Raw genomic sequence first — 25,060 nt, 5'->3', positions numbered from 1 at the left:
AAAATAAGCATATGCTGTATGACTCCATTTATATACAATTCATGAAAAAGAAAAATAATTAATTTATAGTAACAGAAGTAAATTAGTTGTTGAGTAGGGTTAGGGGTTCTGACCTTAATGGAGTATAAGGGAACCTGCAGGGGTGATAGGAATGAATCATATCTTGATTGGCATTGTCATCATACGAATGTAGTTGGCATAATTCACTGAACTTTAAACTTATAAAGAAGATACTTGGTGTTTTGTTGCAGGAAATCATATATATAATTAACAAAGTTGATGGAAGGAAGTAAGGAGGAAGGAAAGAAGACAGGAATGAAGGAAAGAGGGGAAGAAGAAGAAATTGCACAGCTATAGCAATTAGAATAGGGTAATTACACACATTGAATAAATGGAAAGCCCAGAAATAATTCCAGGTGTATATGCAAATTTGGCCATGACAGAGTTGACATCGAGAAGGAGAGAAAAGATGAAGTGGAATAATAAGCCAGCCATGTACTCAAAAAGTCCAATTCTATCTCTGCATCACACCACCACAAATTCTAGATGGAGTGAACCCCTAAATATGCAGGACAAGACTGTATAGCTTTTAGAAGACAATTTGACAGAGTAACTATGATTTCAAGTACTGAAGAATGGCCACGGACATATCACAGTCCTACACCTCTCTCACATATATATTGCAAAAATTAAGAAATTTGATCACATCAAAATTGTAACTATTCCTCCCAAAAGATAACAAAGTTAAAAGGTAAACCATAGATTCACAGAGACATTTATTAACACATTAAAACCAAGTTTTCATATCTAGATTATTCAGGGAGTGCTGAGTCTTAATGCAGTTTTAAGCTTATATTGTTTCAGATGTGTAAGTCCTACTAACTTACATTAACACTATTTGAAAAGTTATTTATATTTTAAAATAATGACGTTTCTTCTTTTAGTTTTTAAAATTTTTTTGTTTATTTTATTTTTGAGAGGTGGGAGGGGCAGAGAGAGAGGGAGACACAGGATTCAAAGCAGGCCCCAGGCTCTAAGCTGTCAGCACAGACCCCAGCATGGGGCTTGAACTCATGGAGTGCGAGATCATGACCTGAGCCAAAGTCAGCACTCAACTGACTGAGCCACCCAGGTACCCCACTATGTTTCTTACTAAAATTCAATATAACTACTGTCTTGTGCTACACATCACTCTAGTCAATTTTCAAATTTTGTAAAAACTTTTCTCAGCTGTTGCTCAGCAATTGAAAGAATAGTGTTTATAATCCTGGCCTCAAGATCTTCCAAGAAGGAGGTGTTGATAAACACATGACAGACAGTTTGAACATGACCCCACAAGAAAAAGTCTAATGGAAACAGATCAAGTGACCTAGGTGGCAAAGTAGTAGATTTCCACCACTGAGCCATTGAGAAAACGTCATTCAGAAACTATTACACCAAAATCAGTTAAAATTAAAAATTTACTTTTCAAACCCACAAAAATAAATAAGTAGAAGGGTAATATAAATAATTATACTATCAAGTGATATATTTGTAACTGGAGCATTTAAATTTCCAGAGTCATTAAAGCATAAAACTTCACTAAGACTTTTGAAACACTCTGCATAATAAATGCCTACAAATTTTCAACTAAAATTGCTTATTTTTCTCTTCACATTATTCTAACATTGTCACATTATCACTCTCACATTATTTCTCTTCACATTATCAATATGGGCTATTGATAGGTATGTGTATATATGTATATATATGTGTGTATATATGTGTGTATATATATATATATATATATACACTCAAGATCATAATATCTTTTTTTGATTTAGCATTTCTTTTAGCAATATTATACTGCTTATATTTTTCAGGATTATATGGCATTTATTATAAGGAATTGGTTCATGAGACTATGGAGTTTGACAAGTTCCACTATCTACCATCTGCAAGCTGGAGACCCAGGAAATCAGTGCCATTTTTCAGCCAGAAACCAAAGGCCTGAGAACCAGGAGACCTAATGGTGTAAATCTCAGTCCAAGGGTGGGAGAAGATAAGATGAGTTTTCAGCTCAAGCAGTGAGGCAGGAAAAAAGGGGAAAATTCTTTTCTCCACCTTTGGTTTTCTTCAGGTCCTCAAGGGATTGGATGCTACCTACCCACATTGGGAAATCTACATTACTGAGTCCCCTCCCCCACCCCTGTTCAACGCTAATCTTATCTGGAAACATCCTTATGGTGAAACCAGAAATAATGTTTAACATGTGCATCCCATGGGCACTGAAGTGGACACATAAAATTAACCATCACATCATTCATCTTTGTTCTTTAAGGTATGTTAAGTGAAAAAAAAAAAGGTACAGGATATTGTATATGTACCCATTTGTATAAAAAGAAGGAGTTACATATATATCCACATGCACACTAGTTCTCGGTTCTCTTTAGGTGCTATATAATTGGAGGAAAGGCAAATGTGGGGTCCATTCTTCTCATATACAGGCATTGATGAACAGAAGGCCGTAGTCTTACCTGCTTTCTGCCAAACTGTGCAGAAGAGGAAAATAGGTTTCATGAGAAGAACTAAAAACCACTAGGGATTGCTTTAATAGCTAAATAGGTAAAATGCAAAGATAAGAGAAACCCTCACAGATAAAACTTAGCCTTCAGTAATGAAGCCAGCTATAAGCCACAGTTTAGGATTTTTAGCTGGAAATTAAACCAGTGTTGAGTGTTAACAGGACTAAGGATTTTTAAATATACATCAAGCAAGTGATGTCCAATCCCCACCCCACCCCAATCTTCCCCAAGGGGTGTGAACTAGTCAGGGCTGGGATTACAGCAACCTGGAATGGAATTTCTTACCCAAGGCAACTGGGGACATCAAAGGATTGAGGAAAGTAAAGATCTGAGTAGCAGTGCAAAGGCCCAAGGTAGAAATAGTCAAGCCACAAGGAATGTCTGAAAGATTACTAAAACTAAATGAGAATGAACGGACAAAATTAGAAGTGACACTAAAGTCAGACATATGGAAAGGAATATATGATCAAAGAGATAAGAATAGATTAAACCAGCTGGAAGCAAAAAGGAAAAGGGGGATTTCTAGAAAACATGCTTGTCTAGCTTATACGTATGGAAAATGCACAGGGCATGGGCATAGAATCTGGGTTTGTTGGCTTTGATGCTTTAAGGATAGAACGGAGCAGGTGAATATAAGCATACTTCGGAGATTTGCAGGTTTGGTTCCAGGCCACAACAATAAAGTGACTCTCGCAATAAAGCAAGTCAAATGAAAGTTTTTATTTCCCAGTGCAAGCAAATTATATTTACACCATACTGTAGTCTATTAAGTGTGCAATACCATTATGTCTTAAAAAAAATGTAAATACCTTAATTAAAAAAATACTTTATGGCTAAAAAGTGCTCACCATCATCTGAGCTTTTCAGCGAGCCATAACCACTGATCACAGATCGTCACAGTAAATATAGTAACAATGAAAAAAGCTTGAAATATTGTGAGAATTAGTGAAATGTGATACAGAGACACAAAGTGAGGAAATGCTATTGGAAAAAATCATGCCAACACACTTGCTTGACGCAGAGTTGCTGCAAACCTTCAACTGGGAAAAAACACAATTTATATGTGCAAAGCACAATAAAGCAAAGCTCAATAAAATGAAGTATGCCTGGATCATTAAACTATGATTTAGTAACCTCTGTGAATGGATAATGTATATTAATTCTTACCTATTTCAAAGCTCCATAACTTAATAGTCTAAATATTGTGGTAAAGCCCACCATGAGCCACCTTTGTCCCTCTTATCACAAGGAGTCAAATTGAAAAGTAGTATTTAAAGGAAATTATTCCCAGTACCTTTCAAATCCATTCCTATTTCGAAGACTGAAGGAATTATTCCAACATGGAAGAGGAAACGTTGGTTTAAGGTAATTGATGTGAAAAAATGTAAACAATTATTTCAGATTATTCTACATGCTAATTGAAGCTATCCAGTTGAACTTAAGTGTCATCCACTTGTCCTATAGGTTGAGCTACCCTTTACTGCCTGAACCTAGGGACAGTCAACTCCTATTACCAGCATCTTCCTCTTGCAGCATCGTCAGCCCCATGCAGAGGCCTTCATTGTTTTCCTTAAAACTCTTCACTTCTGCGTTGTATCATCAAGAAAGCCCTCTACCTCCTACCTGAACTTAATGAACATATGAAGGTCTGGCAAGAGCGTGAAACTATTTTCTCTCTTTGATGTAACTGCCCAGACAACAAGTGTTTCCCTTATATTTCAGCTGGTCCAAGCAGCAAGGGAACTTACCTTAGGATGCTGGTTTTTGTTGAATATTAACTACATGCCGTAGTCATCTTTGTCCGTAGGCAGTCAGCACACATATGGCTAGTTAAGCCCACAGGGCTTTGTAATCCATCTTTTCTTCACTGTTCCATTGTCTTGGGCAGAGTAGTCTGTAAAACATTACTGAATAGTGGCACTCCTCACTTATATCAAAGATGATTCCATTTTGAGGAGGAGATGTTGCTCAATATCACTCTAGGGCTGAACATCAGCAACCCTTCTAATTGGCAAAAAAAAAAAAAAAAAAAAAAAGACCAAACAAACAAAAAATCAAACCTGTCTATTCACTTCCTTTCTCATTATTCCTCAGCTCCTGATTTATCCCTGTCTACGATGAGCCCACACTTCCAATTCCACACTCTGCCTCATGCTCTCCTTTGGTATAATTTCATTTATTACCATATACATCACCCCTACTTTAGCAACTCACTCCCAGACACATTCCATACTTAAATGTCTTCTTTTGTTTCTCAGCTAAACTCCCTTGTCCTAGGTTGCATGTTCTCCAGGCCACATTCCGTGCTGCTTTAGAAAAATTTACACATGCTAATATGTTAATATGTACAAATAACATAACATTACCTACTTCATCCACAGAGTGACAAATTAACGTTACAGTTCCCCAAAGGAGGACTACTAATGCTGGAAAATTACAGGTAAACATACAGGAAGACAGTATTCTTGGAGAGTGGCTGTGTTTTCTGATATTCTTCAAATCCCTGAAGTGTTTACTGACGCACTGGAAGTACTGCACTATGGGCTGATGGTCTGTTTGTCCTACAAATAAGTAACCAGCATGTTTTGTGCTCCTCTGGTCTCATTTTCCTTTCCAGGTCCTAGTCATGGTAGTTTACCACATGGTATTTGGACAAGTTAGAGGGAGAACAAGTAATGGAAACACCCTTCTTCAGCAAAGCTTCTTGGAAACAGAACTGGGATAAGCAGATGGTGAATGTCACACTGGATCAGCTGCAATGGATAGACACCATGGGAGAGTCTCAATGGACCCTCTGTTGTCCACCCTTGGCATTAGGTAGTGACTCAGATCTGACTTAGGCTGCTTTTATGTAGCAACTACTGAACACTGCTATTGCTTTTGATGAAAAGAGCCCTGTGGATTGTTTTTGATCTGCATATTAACAAAGAAGAAAAAGACAGCCAGGTTATTTCTTAGGAGCAGCAAGAAAGATTTTCCCTTAAAGATGTGCAAGACACATCTCTGCTGGAACCCACACACACACACACACACACACACACACACACACACACAATGAAACAAAATGAAACAAAACAAAATAAAACAAATGCAAAACCTTTCATCTGGAATCTCTGGTTTGCTTTCTTTTATTCCTTAGTATACATGAATATGTGAAAATGCACAACACTCAGACGTGTCGCCTGATCGAGTGATAATCTCTTATAATGTGCCTCTATTTAAAGCAACAAACAGATGGAGGGTTTATGAGCAAGGCTGGTAAAAGTAAAAGCAAATTATTGTAATAGTTGTACTTTTAATAGGATTCCCCACAATCTAAAACATTATTCCCCAAGGAACAAATTGTTCTATAAAATTGCATTACTTAGGAAAAAGACAGTCCGCCCTGACTTTGCAGAGGCAACAGAGGACTCCGGGATGGCCTTCTATTGCAGGGGCACTCAAGGCAGATCGGTGTCCTGGGAGAGAGGATACAGGGATGTCAGATACCATGATCTCCTAAGAGAAAACTCAGAGGAATAGGGTATAAGGCAGAAGGAGCAAGGGGAAATTGGGGGCATGTAAGAATTCTGAGCTTTGATTGAATTCATTACCTTCTAATTTTCTACTTTAAAAAACAAGGTTTGGGAAATTCTTATAGATTTTAGCATGCAACATTGCTTCCTCCTCTACGAATTCAGACCAAATTCTAGCTGTAGCACAGCAAATCTTGCTTAACAAACAGTATAACTGTAAACAGTCCAACACTGATTCATTATCATTATCCCTTTTTAAAAGAAACAAAACTCATACTCATTCTATCATTAAGATGAATATATCATGGTGATGGCCTTTACGTAAATTATAATTAAAGCTAATTTTAATTAAAGTTATTACACCATTTTGGAAGAAAATAAACAACCCAAAGAGAAGGAAACAATGTGGTCAATAACTCACTCCAAAAGTATTTTTTTGCCTCCAAAGCTCGCATTGAGGGAGACATTCCTGTGCATGATACAAATGGTTCTGACATTAAGAAAAGTAAACAAGTAAGAAAAATAAAGATGGAAAAATTCTGTGGTCAGTTCACAAGTGCTTTTTTATTGTTTGAGGCAGGGTTAAAGCCTTTTATAAAGACAAGGATATATGTGCCGCTAGATTAAATATGACATTGGACTAGTCTAGCTGCCCTTGCACAGAAATCTGGCTGCCCGTAATATGCCATGGACAAAACATGTGTTGGTGTTTCTAAACAAAGAACAGGGTGGGACTTAATGCAGCTAATTTAAAGCACCATCTCAATGTTGTTCTGTAGATCAAACAGTGAAAAGGTACTCAGCTCTGGTTATTGATGAATTTGAGAGATAAAGGCAAACATTTAATATCCTCTAGTTATTAATGGCCTCGAGGATTTTGATCAAAATTTGTCTCAATAACTGTTTAACTTGCATAACCTACAAAAGGGATTCCTGCCTGCCTTATTGCAAGTCATTCAAAGACTAAGTTGACTCAGGAGGCCAGAGGCCCCTTAAATGGTCTAGAACTGAGAAAGCAGATTCTTCTTGGGTCCTGAGGGATGTTGAGTCCCCAAAGACTTTTACAGTAGTGACTCTCTAGTTATGTAGTATCTATAACTTGGAAGAATTCTCTTTGAAGTTTCGTTGCCCTCAATCTAACCTAATACTGAGAGATCCAAGCCAATGAACACCTGGTCTAAACAGAAGAAGCAAAAATAAATGCGATTGCATCAAGAGCAATCAGCCTTTCAAAGACTTTTCTGGAGTGATTTTACTTGTGTATCATTCCATTAAATGAAATGATAGCCACCTTACTGGTATGATTGTGCTTATTGTCCTTGTAACAGTGCTGGAATATAGCCAAAGACACACAAAGACCATCTCACAAGCTATGGATTTCAGTTCTGAGAGGTGCTGAGGAAGATACCAAACTCAAAGGTTTGTGCCTTCTGTTAAAAACTGTTCGGTCTGGTGGGTGTTTTCTATAGTCTTCACTTTCTTTTTTAACTTCCTGACCCATCACTCTGTTTTCATCACCTCCCTACCTTTAAATAGCACCCAAAGGAGCAAGCCAGCTCCAAACTACAAATATGGCCACAGGCATAGCTGGATGTATGTGTTGTTAAAAATAAATAAATACATACATAAATAAATCAGAGTCCTTGGTGCAATCAGAACTTGGTGCTGGGAAAGATGCCTGACATTGCCTAGTATTCAGGGCAAGAAGTGGATTTAGAAATGTACAAAACAAGACAGAGTCCATGCTTTTGTAGTTAGGGATTTAAGGAAAGCTATTTACTCCAGTTGTAAGAACACAAAATCAGCCATAAATGTATGACCTGGCTGAGAACCTTCAGTTCTCTGAAAAACTGCAAGCCAAAATGCACTACCTGTAATAAAGATGCTAAAGGATGGTATGCGTTTTGTTGGAATGTGTGGGTGTGTGCAGAAAATAAGGGATTAAAATTCAAGGTGAATAAGGGAGGGTGGCCTTCCTCCAAACTGTGATTATTTCACTAAAAAAAACCCCACAGCACAATGGTATCAGAGGGATCTCTACTCAATAGGCAAGCTGAAGACACAGTCTCTCTCGCTTGACTACGGCCAACGAGCATGCTCAGGGAGGCCCCAGGTGTGACCTCTGCTCCCCTGTGAGCAGTGGAGGGGCCAGGCAATCTATCATGGTGTTCCTCCTGTCAGCCCTGGTGCTTCGCCGCCGCTGTCTGTCACCCTAGTGGATGAGACCTGCTTAAGGGCAATCATGTCAATCTCTATGTGACCACTCAGTCTAAGGCAGAAGGATGATCTTGACAGGCCTGGCAAAGTCAGCAGAAGGTACCAAAAGCTGAAGTCACAGCCTTCCCACAGACATGCGATGTGGGCCATTGTTTTTTTCCTTTAGTTTTTTTTCTTTATTTTTACTTTCCCTTTTTCTTTTATTCTCATGACACAGGCTAAAGCATTCAGAACTTGCCATCAGAGCTGGTCATCTCGGATAAACCTGTTGCCTTCTGAGTTTTTCCCATAGTAAACATAGCGACACTTCCCCAGGACACCTGCAAAGAAAAGGAAACACATCTTTAGAGACGGCACAATTAGTACAGCAAGGAAACATAGGTGCAGTAAAGCAGATATGCAACATGGTCACAGATCCGGTGGGTAGCAGCAAATGGATTAAGCCCCAGGAGGGAAGGACCCTACTTTCTTGTCCTCAGAGTTGACATTCAAGTAGAATATCACCAGAGCACAGGCACCTAGGAATCCCATGTTTCCTGCACAAATTCTCCTCCACATTTCATAGACTTTTCTAGTTTGGCCAAGTACTCCTCAAAATAAAGAATAATAACCCTTTCCCTCTCTGGGGTCCCTTAGTAGAGTTTCTGAAAATGGAAGATTAAGACTTTCTAGACGGGTCTGGCCCAAGCAAAAGATGTAAAACAATCTTCCTAGAATGTGACTCTTTTCAAGTCCTTTATCATGAATCAATACTATTAACTTTCAGGGAGAATCTTCTAAATTCTAGGAGGCATCAAGCACATACTGGGTGATCGAGGAAGAGTGATGGTGTTGAGAAAGTGCCACATGAAAAGTAACAAGAGCCTCTGACATTAAAGGGCTTCTTCTTACAGGAGGCCTGAAATAAATCCTCAGGTTGGAATGCCTTTGATTTTCATCTTTAGTTTTAGTTTAAATAATCTTGTGGCTCTACGTACAGTTTTTGTTTCATTCAAGGAGACTGTAGGAGAATTTAAGTATGAAAAATACCCCTAGAATAGGGTCAAATCTTCTAACCAACTCAATATTTATTCTAAATATCCATAAGAAATTACCTGCCACAGTTATTATGGAAGCTTTGCGTAATTATTAAGGGCAAATCAGTCTTCCTCAAAGAAAATATTTATAATTACAGTTTGCTTTTTGCCATCTTGTGTTTTCTTCTTCTAATTTTAGAAAAACTAACTTAAAATTCAGCTTCATAGAGTTGCCTTATTACTAAGAGCACTTGAGTCTCTGAAGTGTGCATAACCAGAAAAAAGCAAAGGAGTGTCCATAAAACATTAATTCATGAGCCACAAATCTGCCTGTAAAAATAGCTACCTATATGCATGATTATTTGTCTCTCTGTTTGATAGTGTGAAACCAACAATCACCATCTAATGTTCATAGGGGGTAAATTAGTACTAGAAATTATCCAGGTTCTTCACAGCAATTCTAAGTAGTAAATATTTTTGGGATTGTATAAGAGATGTTTCTCTACTGTAGAACTTTAAACATTATTCTTAAATAAGGATTAAAAATGGCTCTTAGAAACCTTTAAGGACAGGGCAGATGTTTCATGGTTTGGATGGCTTAGGACAAATTTAGGAATGACTGGGATTGCAGAATCTCTCAAGAGTTGGAAAAGGGGAGAGGATGACATTGTTTCATGGTCTCAAACTGGTCTTGGGCTTGCTCTCATTAAGTTCTATTTGTCACATTTCTGTGAACAAGGCTACTGTGGACCCCCCCTTGGTCATGCTTTCTCCTTGGCCCAAATCCCTAATTTCTGCTTTTCAGAAATTAGGTGCTTGGAAACATCAAGCCTCGAGAAAACCTTCCTGAGACGCTTCTTGGGCTAAAAAGTATTCCTTTGGCTATTGGCCCCAAACAGCTCCCTTCACTGCAATTACATAACCCTGCGGTTGTACTAATGTTGTCACCAATGTTGGGAACTGGTCTGTTGGTCAGGCTTGGCTTGTCAGGTTCTGTTCCAGGAACAGCATCCCCTAGAGGCCTGGGTGGGAGTGTCTCAGATATTTCTGAAAATCCACAAAGGGCTTCCTTAAACATAATTGACTCAAACAAACCCTCAAGAATCTGGAAGGACGAGGCCAAGGATGTTAATTTCTTTCTACAGTACCAGGACAGCATGAATTTTTATGAAAAGAAATGGATAGGGCTGTCAGATATCATAAAGAATACAGTCTTTCTCTTGAGTAAAAGAACAAAAGGCAGACACGGGCATGTACACACATGCACACACACACACACACACACACACACACACACACACTACCCACGAGCCGGGTGCATTCCCTCCAGTAAATCCTCCAGTGTGTTCTGGGATTGAATTTCTTGACTCTCCCCTCTCTCCTTGGTAACCATCAACTCCAGATCTTGCCTAGATACCACGTGGATGGCAAGTCCCATCCTGGAAATAAGCTGGCTACTCCTGGAACCTGGGCTGTAATGTGGAGGGAGGTAAAGTATTCTGAGCCATGTTCCCCAGGCCTTCTTTCTGGTTGGTACTGATGAAAGTCCTTTTTAAGGCCTGCCCTGTTCCTTTGGGCCCGGAAGCAAGAATGTTTATAGACATCCTGGGGAGAGAGGGCTGTTTGATGAATGCGGGAGACTGGCGAGGTGTCAGAGCTTGGAAAATGAGGCAAGGACATGAGGTATTAATATTGTCAATGATCTCTTGACGGGAAAACAGATACCGCACTCACCGTCAGGTTTAAATAGACATCAAGTGCATTGATGACAAAAGGGCAGACTTCAAACAAAAGGCTGTGTGGTGGGGAGCAGAGCCAGTCTCTGTGCTGGCAATAACCTGATCTGAAAAGACACTGTCAGGGCTAGAGACAGGCCCAGGATTGTGTGCAGTGACAGAAAACAGAGATGCTGACAGAGATACCGGTGCCATATTATGCCAAGGATATTCTAACACTGTCTGCGGCTCTAACGAAAGCTGACATCATTCCCTATCACTTGGGGTCTTCTCCGCCTGCTCCTGCAGAGCATTTCTCCCCAGACATCATTACAACACTCGCTGCTGTAAGTTCCGGGCAGCCCTGTTCTGTCAGAGCACTTGGGGTCAAGGGGCCTAAGGATAACCTCAGTCAATCTAAATTTGGACTTTGCAGGAGGAGCACACTCAGCCCCCTGCTATCTCGGCTACTTGAGGTGATCGGACTGCCAACGTGCGAGGAGCTGTCACCTTGAATAAAATCCTTAAAGGGAAGGCGCTCAGTCTGTGGGCTGCTCCAGGAAGGCACGGGGATGGCGGCCTGGCGGCCAAAAATGAAATCCAGCTGCTGGTGCTCTCCTGGGGAGAAAGGTGGTCTGGCTAGTGACAGTTAAAATCGGCTGAAATGTTTGAACTCACACCCCCTACAATTGCTTAAATTAAGCAAGTGTTGCCTCTGTTGAGAATCCTACCGGAGCTCACAGTCGGGAGGTGATTATCCCTCACGTGGGACTTTAGTGCTCCAAAAATATATAAATAAATAAATAACATTAACAAGGAAGGGAAAAAAAAAAAACACAAAACAAAACAAAACCACAATCCCATGTGTGGCCATAGGACTTTATTTATCATGAAGGTTATTTGTAAAATAATGGAATCTGCTTATAAATTAAGTGAGGTGGCAGGCAGCGTGTTTCTCTCCCCCGCCTCCCCATGGCCCTATTCTCCCGTCATGGCAACTGCCATAAACTGTGAAAATTACAGAGGGAACAGTTTGCTTGCAAAGAACATTTTGACAGGGAGGCGCTCCGAGCCTGGAATTTGGGAACCCGCTGGTTGTGACTCAGTAGGCGGTGGTTTCCGGGTACATCTGTAATGCATTCACTTGTTTGTATCTCCTCGAACTATAACGTCTTGGGACGGCAGGGGGAACAACACATTTAATGGCGTGTGTAGTGTTTTTAATTAAAATATCTGGCTTTGGCCACAATAAGTGAAGCAGGCTTGCCGTGCATCAGGCTGACATGTATCTGTCTGTGTGGGGGTTTCCTTTCAGGGGCCCTGAAAAATGACAGTGTGCTGTCCCCTGGGGAATCTTCTCCTGCCAAATGAGACTCCTAATTTTTCTTAAGTAGCCAGCTCTCCCATCACCATAAGCTTTTAAAACTATAATTATGAAAAAAATGTATTGGGAAGAATCTCTTTTAAAGAGGTCCTTTATCTTTTAAATGTTTCCCCCTCTGGAATGGATGTTCTAATTATGCAGGTTAAGTTATGACCTTGGGGCTGCCTGAGGGGGTGGAAAACAGCCTCTTTTCTTCCTTGTAAGGCTGTGAGGGCTGGGGCAGTACCAGACTTCACTGGGGGAAGACCCTGAGAGTCCTGAGTAGAAATTCCTTGCACACTCATGCAGAGTCCAGCAAAGACCCCAGGATTCCCTGATCTCCCGGACAACCTTGCCCTGCCAGGTGCATTTCTCCTATTTAGTAAGGAGAGGTGGGAGAAGACCAATACTTAAATCTAGCTCTATGCCTGATGGTTATGTCACCACAGATATGTCCCTTTTCCTTACTGAGCTGCATTCCCCATTTGTAAAATGAAGGCAAGGGGCCAGATAATCTTGGAACTTCATTCTTGTTCTGAAATGTGTGATTTAGTATTTTCAAATGCTTCCCTTATGACAATAAGGATGTCAGATCCAATAGTGCCTGATGGAGAAGGAAAATCCAATAGTCAGTTAATCAAAAACTTGACTTTGACTAAGTAAGCTCTTGAGACCCATCTAGCCCACATTCTCATAATATAAAGAAGAGGAGTTCTGCTGGACCTCAAAATCTCCAAGGAAAGAAGTTCCACTAACTTTCTTGCAACCTGTATTTTACACCCAGTGCTGGGAAGCACCTCCCACAAACTAGTCCCTATCCAGTTAGCTTTGATATGAGTCCTGGTCGGTCGCATTAACTTCAGATTCCACAGAGCTCAAGACTAAATAGAAGCGTGAGTGTCTTCTCTCAAATGGTTGGCCATTTGTATCTTAGCTGTGAAACAAGAATAATCTAGACACCTACAAACATACAAACACAAAAATTTATTCGATGATCGAGGATAGGCTGGACCAATAAATTCGTATTTGTAAAAGAAAGTAAAAACTATCAATTCTATTACCATTATTAATATTAGTTTTGGTAATCATCATTTTAAACGCTATTATAACAAATGCAAGTGTAGCTGTGTGATGACAGATTTTGATCAGTTTGCGATCACTAGAAGCTTACAAGTGTGGACAGCCCTACAAAATGGGTGAGGGGCAGAAGGATTCTCATGGAACTCCTGTTCTCCAATCTGTATGAGTAAAGGCAGGAGCTAGACTATTCATGGGGTCTGAGAAAAAAGTGATGACAGTGTTGTGAAGAGGTGGGTCCAGTGACAGGGAAAGAGTATCTGGAGAGTCTTTCTGGCCCACTGCAGAAGGTTCTAGAACTACGTTTCCACATGACACTATACATACCTGTTAATAGGTCACCCCTATAATACTCCCTGCACTGCTCCCCGATTGCTAATGCCCAGTGGTTGAAACAGTACAGAGGACATGTTCCATAAATATTTGTTGAATAGATAAATTAATACCACTGACGTTATTATCCATGTACAATCTGAACAGAACCCATCAAGTTGGGAATTTCAATTGTTGAACCCTCATACCTTAACCTCTTCTAAGACTACATGTCTGAAATGCTTTCAAAATATATACTTGCCTTATTAAAAAGGGGGCAAAATAGCAGAAGGCAACAGTCTCAATTCCTAAACACTAGTGTTGTTTTTATGCTGAACACTTTCCTCCCACAGAAACAAAGCAATCATAATTATCAGGCCAGAAAGAGAGAAGTGAAGTGAATCTTATCCAGACTTAAGAGCTGTAAACATCATACACGGGGCAGGACATTCCCCAGAAAGCGCATCCCTCGGTCTTTGTGGGCTGCAAGTAAACCGGGAGCTGGAAAGGAATAAACGCCCATGTTTTATGATCTTGAGAAGTGGCTGAGCAATGCCCCGAAGTCAGCCTGTGTGCTGTGCTATCAGCTTGGCTGTGGAGATCACACCAGATTTAGCAGAGCCTGCAGAATTACAGGCTCCTAGCACAACATCCTCCTTCAGTGTCAGCTATTAAATACTAAGGCAAAATGAAAAGAAGAGAGATCTTAAAAGGTCTTAAGGGAAGGGGTTGCTTGGGAGTTGTCTCTGTGGAAGGAGGACAAAGTCCATCCTCCAGGCCCAGCATATTTTTCCTTTGTCTGCGGGCCCATCTGAGAAGCCTCAGACAGGGAACAGCAGGGAACAGTCTCTCCACTTGACCCAGGAGAGGGGAGAGAAGGCAAAGAAGAAAGTGAGAGACTTCCCTCCCAAACTAGCTGAGTGTGACTTCAGGCAAGTGTCTCAGGTTTTAGTCTGCTTCCTGGGTTGGAATGGGGTACCATGTGGTGCTATGGTTGTGCAATGCTTGCTAATCCTAAAGTTACCTAGAAGGGCTGCGGCTGTCTCCACCATGGACCAGGGGCACAGCGCTCTTGCTGAGGACTGCAGGGACCACCTCAAACAGTGCCCTGCAAGGGACATCTCCTAGTCTCTCAAATGAGTGCACTCTTGAACTCTTCTTTATTATCCAAAACAACCCCGTGGTTCTGAGCAGCACACTGCAATGGAAGACATTTGAATTCTGCCATTTTGACCGCAAGGATGCTTTGGCTTCTTTCAGGCTTCTGAATATAAACACAGACTAGCCTGGTAAGTTTTCTTTGAGAAAGCATTAATTATTCAAAGCAAATGCTATTTAGCCAATTCCATTCTTTAATTTTTGAATGTAAAGCTAAACCATATCCAATGTTTAACATTTCACTTCTACTTTATTGAGTTTATTTTCAATGGCGTCAAATTCTTTTCCATGTAATTTTTACATCAAGGTTAAATTCCTCAGCTTTTGCCCGATATCGAAGTTTACCAGTTACATCTTCTAAATCTCTGAGTCAATAATTTTTACAAAGTCACATTACCTTGAGTAAAATTTTGCAGGCCTGAATTGTGGCAGGAAGGTTTATGCCTTCAGTTAAAGTTTTAGTCAACACATTTTACTATGCACAGTTTGGGTTCATGTCAATTTTATTTTGTTTTCATTATTTCCACCAAGGTTAATTTCTCCCCATGAATGTATGCAGGATGTAACGATATACTGACAAGATATAAATCTATGGTCAGTTTATTTATTTATTTTTTTGTCCATAATAAATTTCATTATGTGCAGGTTTAGTGGCTGCCCGTTTTATTTTGGATTGACTATTTCGACTAGCAATGTTTGTTATAAGGGTAAAGTAAATGATAATTTTTATTCATTTCTTAGCACAAAGAGTATGCAGGACAAAGATCGATATTCTGGATGCATGGCAGGATCCAAATTGTGGGGTTATGACATGTTGCTTTCTACCAAGCGCCCATCAAAAAAACCCACATAATCCAAGGGTTTGGCTAAATCTACATCCTGAAAGAAAGCTGATCCAAATTCTGGCCAGCCTACCCCTTTGAGGAGAGGGCATTTGGCCCCAGTGTTCAGTTCCCTCAGGGAGGTTAAACTTTGCACTGAGAGAGAACAGATTATATACCCCACTTAGACAAATGCTGGGCCTTGTCAGGCCTCACCCACGTGTTTGTGACGAAGAAAAAACAGGGGAAGGAAACCAGTTAGTACAGAAAAGGATCTTGGCAAAACCTGCACTTGTAGGTGGTAAGAATGTGAGACTGAGAAGCCAGCCTTCCAGCCTGGGGGAGGCTGCACAAACGGTCACGTGAGTGGGCCGACAGGTTGACGGGTGACAAGCCAGAGCCTGTGGAAAATGTGCGCTGGGCTCCCGGGGCAGCTGAAATGAGGCTTGTCATTTTAGAAGAAGAAAAGAAGGTGGGAAAGGAGGAGAAAAATGCAGGGCCAGTTTTCCCCTCACATAATCCGCTAGTGGGAAATGGAAAAGCTCATTGGTCCAAGCCCCAGAAGTTACTGCACCGTTGAGTGGATCCTTAGGAACCAGCCCCACTGTCCCACCTTGAGCTCCCGGTCCCTGCCCTCAGGCTGCAGATTTGTGGCCCTGTCAAGACCTGACTCGGCCATTCAAAGTCCTTTCCACACAGAAAAAAATATTAGACTGACAGAATTAAAAGTTATCTGGCAGCAGATGTTTCCATTACGTGAATCCTGGAAAGGAAACAGTCAACATGCTTTTCCTCAGATGTCAATGCTTTTGAAATTTTGTTGTATTAAGGGTAGTTTGGGTAGACAGAGACTGAGGGGAAAGAATCCCAGTCTGAGGGTGGGCTCACTTGCTCTCTTTTTCTTTTTTTATAGTGTTTTTTAAAAAATTTTATTTATCTTGAGAGAGAGTGTGTGTGCAGGAGGAACAGAGAGAGAGAGACAGAGAGGATCCCAAGTGGGAGGGGCAGAGAGAGTGGTTGAGAGAGAATCCCAGGAGGGTCTGTGCTGTCAGCCAGGAGCCCGAAGTGGGGCTTGAACCCACGAACCATGAGATCATGACCTGAGCCTAAATCAACAGTTGGATGCTTAACTGACTGAGCTACCCAGGTGCCCCTTACTTGCCCTGTTTAAAACATTAATATGATTGGCTCTTATCTCTACATAATGCTGTATTTCAATCAAATAGGAACGTATACACTTCAGAGATCAATGCCATAGTAAAGATTTCTTGCTTCAACAACATCCCCCCATTAAAAAACAAAACCAAAAACCAACCAACCAAACAACAACAAAACGTGGCTAAATCTTCTTAGCAATCCAAATTTTGGTTTTTCTTCTTAGGTTACATTTTTTTGTGCCAGTTAAAATGAGGTTAGAACAGTTTTTACTCTGACTTCCGAAACAGTGATTTATTTACATGCTTTTATAAGAATACTTTATTATTTTGCTTCTTAGCTTAAACATAGAACAGGAAACTTTTCTTTAAAATTATTTCTTTAACTCTATTGAAGAAATCTCATTGGGACAAAATTTAAACACCATTATTTTAGGTCAAGTCCTTCACTTTATAATGGAGGAAAATGAGGTTTAAAGTGGTTTCCCCAAGGTCATGGTACCAGACCAGACATCCATGCAACTCTATCTGTCTAGTCCAGATGTTTCTGAATCGTAGGATACTGCCTTTAAGATAGGGGCACTGCAAAGATCAATCTGACTTAGGCTGACTCTTACCTACTTTTCTGCTGGGAGAAATTGAATCTTCAAGGCCAGTTTGGTGTTAGCGTGTTTCCCTACTCCCCATCTCTGTATTTTAAGTGGGGTTTAATGGATTTGAGATGGGCTGGATTCCAAAGTGCATGCCAAGATGGAATGCAAATCAGTTCACATTCCTGAAGTTCCCTTCCTTGCGGCTCACTGATGGATGTCACATAAACCAGGCTGTCAATCAAGGTGGACAATGGTCAAGTGGTATGGCTCCATTTTTCTTTCTCAGTGTTTTTTTTTTCTTTTCTGGAGGAACTCAGAAATCTTTCACACAGGAAAGAAAAAAGAAAGAAAACGTTCACCCCTTCACCACCTCCCCCATTTCCACCATTGTGTCCATATTCATCTTTTCCATTTCCCATCTGAAGTCAAGAGCATTGCCACTAGAGGGCAGCATGAATTTAGGAAAAACAGCAGCTTTCTTGGAAAAAAAAAAAAAAAAGATGGCAACTATTCAGGGAGGGCCATTAAAGCCACACTGTGCTTTTGGTCACCAATTATAGGTTCCGTAATGATCAATATGTCATGTTTGCTCAATCTATGCGGGAGGCTTTCTGGGAATGGGGCTACCAAACACCCCCCTTTAGATTCCTCTGGTCTCGATTTCAAAGACTGACTTTCTTTACCGTCAGTTGCTCTAATTAACCTTCCAGGCTCAGGGGTTGGGGATGTTTACGTAATACCTGCATAAATGTAACATGTATGCAAGCTAATAAACAAAGAAAAATTCCTGCACTTCCTAAAAAATATCATTTTTATGGTAGGAATCCAAAAGGAAATATGCCACCCAATGGCATGGAGTTACCAATCATTGTGAGAGTAAAACAAGTAAAACTCTAAAAAATAAGATAAAATAAAATTGGACCAATAAAATATACAAGAGGTGTGTGATTTCATCCAAACAAATTATAGCTACCACCTTTTAAGGCACCTCCCTGACCAAAACCCACCCAGCCATTGTCTTCCCTCTTAGAGTATCTGGCCCAGACTAATCACAAAAGAGAGGCAGAAGCAACTCAAATAAAAATAAATAGTAATTCCAGCTTCTCCCTGATCACCATTTGGTCCCCATCATTAGTCTCTGGCACATGGACCAGTGATGATTTCATGCCCTGACAACAAATGACCACCTCCCTTTAGGAGAAATGAGGTACTCATGAGTTTCTAGGGATTTTAAGCATATTATTCTTTTTTTAAACAGCCATAAAGGTATGATATTCTAGGGAATGGCATTTTAAATGAGAACTTTTTAAAATTAAAATCCATGATGGGGCACTTAGGTGGCTCAGTCGGTTAAGCATCCGACTTTGGCTCAGGTCATGGTCTTGTGGTGAGTTCGAGCCCTGAATCGGGCTCTGTGCTGACAGCTCAGAGCCTGGAGCCTGCTTGGGATTCTGTGTCTCCCTCTGTCTCTCTCTCTGCCCCGCCCCCCACTAGTGCTCGCTCTCTCCCTCTCACTTTCTCTCTCTCAAAAATAAACATAGAAAAAAAAGTTCTAGAATTAAAATCCATGAGTAGACTCAATCAGAGAAGGGAGGAAACAAAAATTGGTGTCAGACCAGGGGAAATGACAGCTGAGTACAGGTGCAGCTCTTCATTTCAGCTGAGAGACCTCTCACATGGTCAGTGGAGCAAGTATAAAATGGCTCTCATACGTTTCTTCCCTTACACTTTCTTTCCTAATACAACAGTCATGTGATTGACTAGCCACTGGGGGGATGTTGGGTTCCAGTTAATTAATTAAATTATCTCATTAACTCGTGGTTAACTAGAAACCTTTCTGAGTTTTTTCTTGCACATAAACACTATGCAAAACCAAAGCCAATTTCATTGTCTTACCAGGTATATCATAGTGACCACAAATGAGGATTTCTCTGAGTATCTATAGTGAGGATGATACAGTTTAGAGGCTTAGCTGGGGTGGGAAGACTGCTCTTTGAACATTTCTCAAGGTCTTAGGATCTCCTTTATATATGAGCTTCAAAAGGGCAGAGATGACAACTTTTCATCCTTGCTTCATGAGGCCTAGGGCATGTAGGTACTCAATAGATTATTTTTTATTGTGGAATAAATGAAAAAATCCTAGGATACAACTTGCCCTTGTACCAGAATCACCTGGAAGGCTTGATAAAACAGATTGCTGAGCCCCATCCCCAGAGTCTCTGATTAGTGGGTCTGAGTTGGGGCCAAGAATTTGCATTTTTGCTAGTGCCCAGTGACAGTGATGCTGCTGATGGGGGACTCCACATTAAGAAAAAATGATATAGACAACCCAAAGGGGCTCCCTTTTTTCCTTTTTTAAAAAAATAAATTCTTGACATTAGATTTTATTCTTACAACATTAAGAGTATTCAGATGCAGACAGAAAATCTGGTTGACTGAGGATCCTAGTGCATGAGTTTTAATAAATGGGGATTTTACCCTCTCCAAACAACTGTCTGAAAACAAATGGCTCCTAAAATTAATAATAGTAATAGTAATAATAATAATAAAGTTGCTCCAGCTCTTCAATATTAAACAAAAACCGTAAAAGATTAAATTTAAGTGACATGCAGATTGTATTAACAGAAGAAAAGAAGAAAAGACTTTTTTGGGTAAGTAGAATGGGACTGAACCTGCAAACCATAATTTATGAAGTATAAGAAAAAAAAAGCTTCCAGAAAAATTTCCCAGAGAGTCTTTAGCTTCCCTCTAAAAGGACAGAATCTTAAGTGAACAAATCGGAACAGTGGGGGTCCTCCTGCAGAGTTTGAATGAAAATTTTGGCTTTGCTCTCAAGCACAAATTTGCTTTTGGGTTTCAGATCTGCCCCTATTAGAAAGCTTACATCAAAAGGGGGAAAACCATCCACAGTTCTGTCTCGTTCTTGAGGCTAAAATTTCTCAAGAGAGTCATTGAAAATAAAGACAAGTTGCTTTTTTTTTAATTCTTCAAGCTGCAAAAAAAGAACCTCTCAAATAAAATTAAGCAGACCCAGTAACAACTGGGTTTGTCATAATTCAAACTCTGCAAGGATTGGGGAAAAGACCTTCCTTCTTGGGCCCATTAGTCCAGCCTCCATCTGCCCTTCATTAAAATCTAAACAAACTTTTCCTGTACTGATATTACTATAATCTTTCCTAATTCCAGGACACTCTAAATTGCTTTCTCCAAAAGGAAAACAAAAGGAATCTGCTGATATATGAGCTAACTGAAAGAAGTTTACATTATAAAAAAATAACCAAAAGTATGTTGTTGCAGAAAGCACAGCATAATTCTTGGGCACTAGTAAATCTCGATGCCAAATGCCAAAATATTTTCATTATTTCCTGATCTTTACTTCCCCATCCTCTAACCTGAATCAGAAAAATTAAAAGTCCATATATATGCTAATGTTAATGAAATGAACCATAGGTTAAGTAAGAATTAATAGGAAGCAGTTTATAAGAACAATATGAACCTCTTGTACATTTTGTTTTGCCCAAAATAAAGACAAAGTGAATAGAAGAGCATACTATAAGGGCCTTCATTAGGGCCAGGCTCATTAAAACTTAATGAAGGCACTAGAGTCTCTCCAACAATATTAAGAGGGTTATACTTTTTGCCTATCAGTGGAATGGCCTGGGTTGGAAAGACATTGCTGACAGTGGGTGGTACCAGGTGTTATCTGTCCCTGGAACATACGACTTTGATGGCTTGGGATATTACCCCTTTTATTTGGCTGGATTGAATTCGTCAGGATTCACCCTGTGGTGAGTTAACATGCCTCCATATTGAAAAAAAATTGCCCATGGGCCAATGTGAGCCCCGCACCTAATAGAATACATCTGGCTCTGACAGTTTGATGCCCAGCTCTGAGCCACATTCGGCAACACAAATTAACAGCGTAGACATTGCCCACGCTGAGCAGGAAGTAATAACCTGCTACCTGCTACTTGGCCAAAATCTCATTATAAGCCATTACGGTAATTGAGGGCCAAGACTCTGTGGATATTAGACTCCCCGAGTGCCAGTCGTTAGTTCAGCAGAAGAAAGACTCCGAAAGGAGGGGGCAGTGGGGCCGACTGAGGAGAAACTGCTTTGGACCATTGCGTGAATTCCATCTACAGGGTGCTCTGTGGCTCTGGGAGATTCGTGAGCTGTTTCTCTTCTGCCCCAAAGTCCACAGGACCTCTCTGGGTTGGGGGGTGGGGGTCAGAACTCTAGGAAGATGAGGTAATTCTTGGTAGGCCTCCAACAATGCTATACAATTAAAATTTGGTTTAAATGAATATTAAGGACATCTACAAAGGGAAGAAGAGGGCAAAAGAAGTCAGAATGCTCCACACTAATAAGGGTAGAAGATGGGATGGAAAGAGGGAAGCCACCCATTTTCTCCAGAAGATGGAGCCTCTCTAGAATTACTACACCTATATGAGCATCCATTCTTCTGTGGCTGGCAAAGCCAGCCCCTTTTCCCATAAGGCTGGTCCTCTTAGTCTGTCTCCAGGGTTGGGGAGCTAGGGATGAGGTGGTGTGCATTTGGTAGAGGGAAACAAGGCAGAAGTCCAATGGATCAATCAAGCAGCTGATCAATAAATCTGATTTTTGGTATCACGAAGATGGTTCTGGACTATAGTAATCATAACAGCTATCAATAAACATCTCTTGAAAAAAGTTACAGACGGCCAGGGAAAAAAGTAATTGAAAATACAATAAACTGTTTTTAGAAATCCCTTTTTATCCCACTACATACAAATATCACCCTACACGCGCGTGCACACACACACACACACACACACACACACCAATAAGAACCAAATTCTCCAATTACAGGAGCATGTTGAAGCCCGGTTGTACCTCAGTTATACTCAGGAGTATCATAAAACTTCTGAGTATCAGGTCCTCTCCAGCAACGACTAGGAGCCTGGTTAACAAACCTTCCTGGGCATCCAGAAGTTTCCATTTCATCTTACTCTGTTTCTCAGTAAAAGGATCCCTGGCCTTGGAATTTTGAAAGAATTGGTATGGGGGGGGGGGGGATAAACACAATGATGGCGGAAAATGGGAGTTGCTGAGCGTGAGGATGTCTGTGAGCAGCAAGTGCACAATCGGAACACCCTAAGACAATCTTCCTGTCTCAGCCACGCCAGCCTCAGTATTTCTCTTCACCTAGAGGGTTAAGCACAAGCTGGAGCCTAGAAAATGGCTGCTGTTTGGTACAAGCGAGGCCTTCCCTATAACTAGATCCTTCAGGAAAAAACAAATTAATCAACAGCGAGCTGAAGTGGGTTTAATGATTGCATTCTGCATACAATCAGCTTTTCCCTTTTCAAGGGCCATCAATATGTCAAGGGAAGACATATCTGAAGGATATAGCTCTTAACATCAAGGTTATCTATTCTCCACAAGGCTCCCACTCCTTGCTGGGCTGATACTCCATGCTGCCTGTGTCTAACATTTTCATCAACTCTGCAATCAATCAAGGTAATAATGTTGTGCAAAAAATCAATTAACAACGCAATTAAACTTTCCTTATTATCTCAAAGGGCTGAAATAATACCTAAAGGGAAGATAGACTCACTGAACGCAGACATCCATAATCCAATGTGAAAGTGAATTATGAGGTTGGACAGATGCAGGCATGTGCTGGTGCTGTTATTTTCCGGGGGTTATATCTCATCGTGGCAGTGTATCAGTCAGCCCCAATCCCAGACCCTAAAATTCCAAATTACTTTTAAGAAATATATGATGTGCAATATCCATTTCATATTCTCTTTTAAAGATAACCCCCTCCCCTCCAAAAAAAAAATTGAACGGCCATATTATTCAAAGACAAAATGATCTTTCAACAAGAACATAAAATATAAAAGCTATAATAACATTTACATCTGTATAGCACACATCTCTGTAAATGCAGGTCATCTATTATACATAATCTGCGGAGCCTAAGAGGCCTGGGATGTGGCACATTTAAAACCCAAATGCGTGAATATGCAGACTCCTATGGGTGGCTGTGGCTTCCCCTGAGTGAAGGTCTCACCCATGCCTGCCTACTGGTATATGAATGCACACATGCACACATGCAGGCGCGCGCACACACACACACACACACACACGCATGTAGAAGCATCTGGAACAACGGAAGTATCACTCATTTAAAATGAGAATGACTATATTATTTAGCAATTACACTCAACTTGCCCTGAAACACTGTCCTCAGGAATCAAGCATTTATATATAGTACGTAAAAAAGAGGTGACTATTAACCTTTTAATGCAGTGAGGACTGCGGGGTCCTTGAAATTTCACACTAAAACGAGATACATGGTAGAGGAAGAGGAGGAAGGAGTTTCCTGACATTTACAGAGCTCATTTTGAACTGTTCAGGACCCACATGCAATGGTCCGGCACCAACAAAAGATAGAAGGGGAGACAATGCCCGGAACGGGAAGGTTAAACAAACAAACAAACAAACATCAAAGCAAAAGCCAGCAAACAAAAAAGTGCTGACAAAATATTGACATTATTTGAATATCCTCATAATTCCTGGAAGTAAAACACAACAACACTTAAGAATCAACATGGACATATGTCAAGCATGAATACCCACATAAGAATCACCTCCCTACACTTGCCCTTCTCCATCGTGGGGCCAGAGGTTTCCCTACAGCACGGCTGAAGGATCTCACAGCATATATAGAAAGCCTAGGAGATCCCTGAAATTCATAGGAGCCAAATGAACTGATCCAGAAAGCATAATCCCAAACTTGGGCCTCAGAGAGTTATCTGAATCAGAATAAGAAAGGATTTCCCTGTGTTTCTTGATCAAACCATGTTGCTACTTGAGCTCTAGATTTTAGTAACACACAGCTATTCTCCTGGTGGTGTGGATTTCCACATATGCCACCTGGAGTGGTGCAGGTATTGTCACTTCAAAATATCATTGCTCAACAATGAATTCCTTCTTTGCAAGTTACTCACTTGTAACAAGGACCCATCTTCTTAAGCCAACTTTCCCCATTTTCAGCACAGCAAGGAGGCAGGACTGAGCCCCAAGTGCAGATGTACATGAAAATGAAAGAAGACAAATGCATATAAACCCTCACTCTAATTTCTTAAGAAAAATAAGAAAGCAAATTGTGATGTACTTTTTGGTACAGAATTTCAACAGAGAAGTTGAACAGGTTAGTGATTCTTGCCATTTCTCTAACCTTAAGGAACATAATTAATATGTTTTCATTTTCAATGACTATATTGTGTGTGTATCAACTGGAACTGCTCCTGCTGTGTATTTGATTCCACTGACGATGGGGTGGGTTGGATTTTAAATGATGTGTGAGCACTTCTGTTCTTTCCGTGCTCTGGTTTATGTGTTATTCATGACTTGCATTACAGACATGGCTGATACACAGATGTAAATGTTATTAAATCTTTTGTATTTTAGAGGCTTTGTGAAAGGCTTCTTTGTTTTCAAATAATTCTCTTAACCACCAAAAATAACCAGTAATACATGACAATGTCTTGGGAATTTTTTTTTT

The 25,060-nt window shown here is 40.4% G+C and overlaps 1 protein-coding gene across 17 annotated transcripts in view; it reads right to left on the bottom strand.

Annotated features, from left to right (window-relative positions):
- Window positions 1-5,839: 5,839 nt before the first annotated feature.
- LRMDA (leucine rich melanocyte differentiation associated) overlaps window positions 5,840-25,060 on the bottom strand; it is a 1,023,531-nt gene continuing 1,004,310 nt past the window's right edge. For all 17 annotated transcript variants that reach the window (XM_042909260.1, XM_042909272.1, XM_042909273.1 and 14 more), the window contains 2 exons: window positions 8,535-8,616; window positions 5,840-6,022 (listed from right to left, as the gene is read on the bottom strand). In XM_042909260.1, coding sequence (XP_042765194.1) covers window positions 8,537-8,616 — 80 coding nt within the window. In that variant the 3' untranslated portion in view covers window positions 5,840-6,022; window positions 8,535-8,536. The remainder of the gene's footprint in view (window positions 6,023-8,534; window positions 8,617-25,060) is intronic.

Source organism: Panthera leo, chromosome D2, assembly GCF_018350215.1.
Source record: "Panthera leo isolate Ple1 chromosome D2, P.leo_Ple1_pat1.1, whole genome shotgun sequence".
Lineage (NCBI taxonomy): Eukaryota > Metazoa > Chordata > Mammalia > Carnivora > Felidae > Panthera > Panthera leo.
This window is presented reverse-complemented; position numbering and strand designations above follow the sequence as displayed.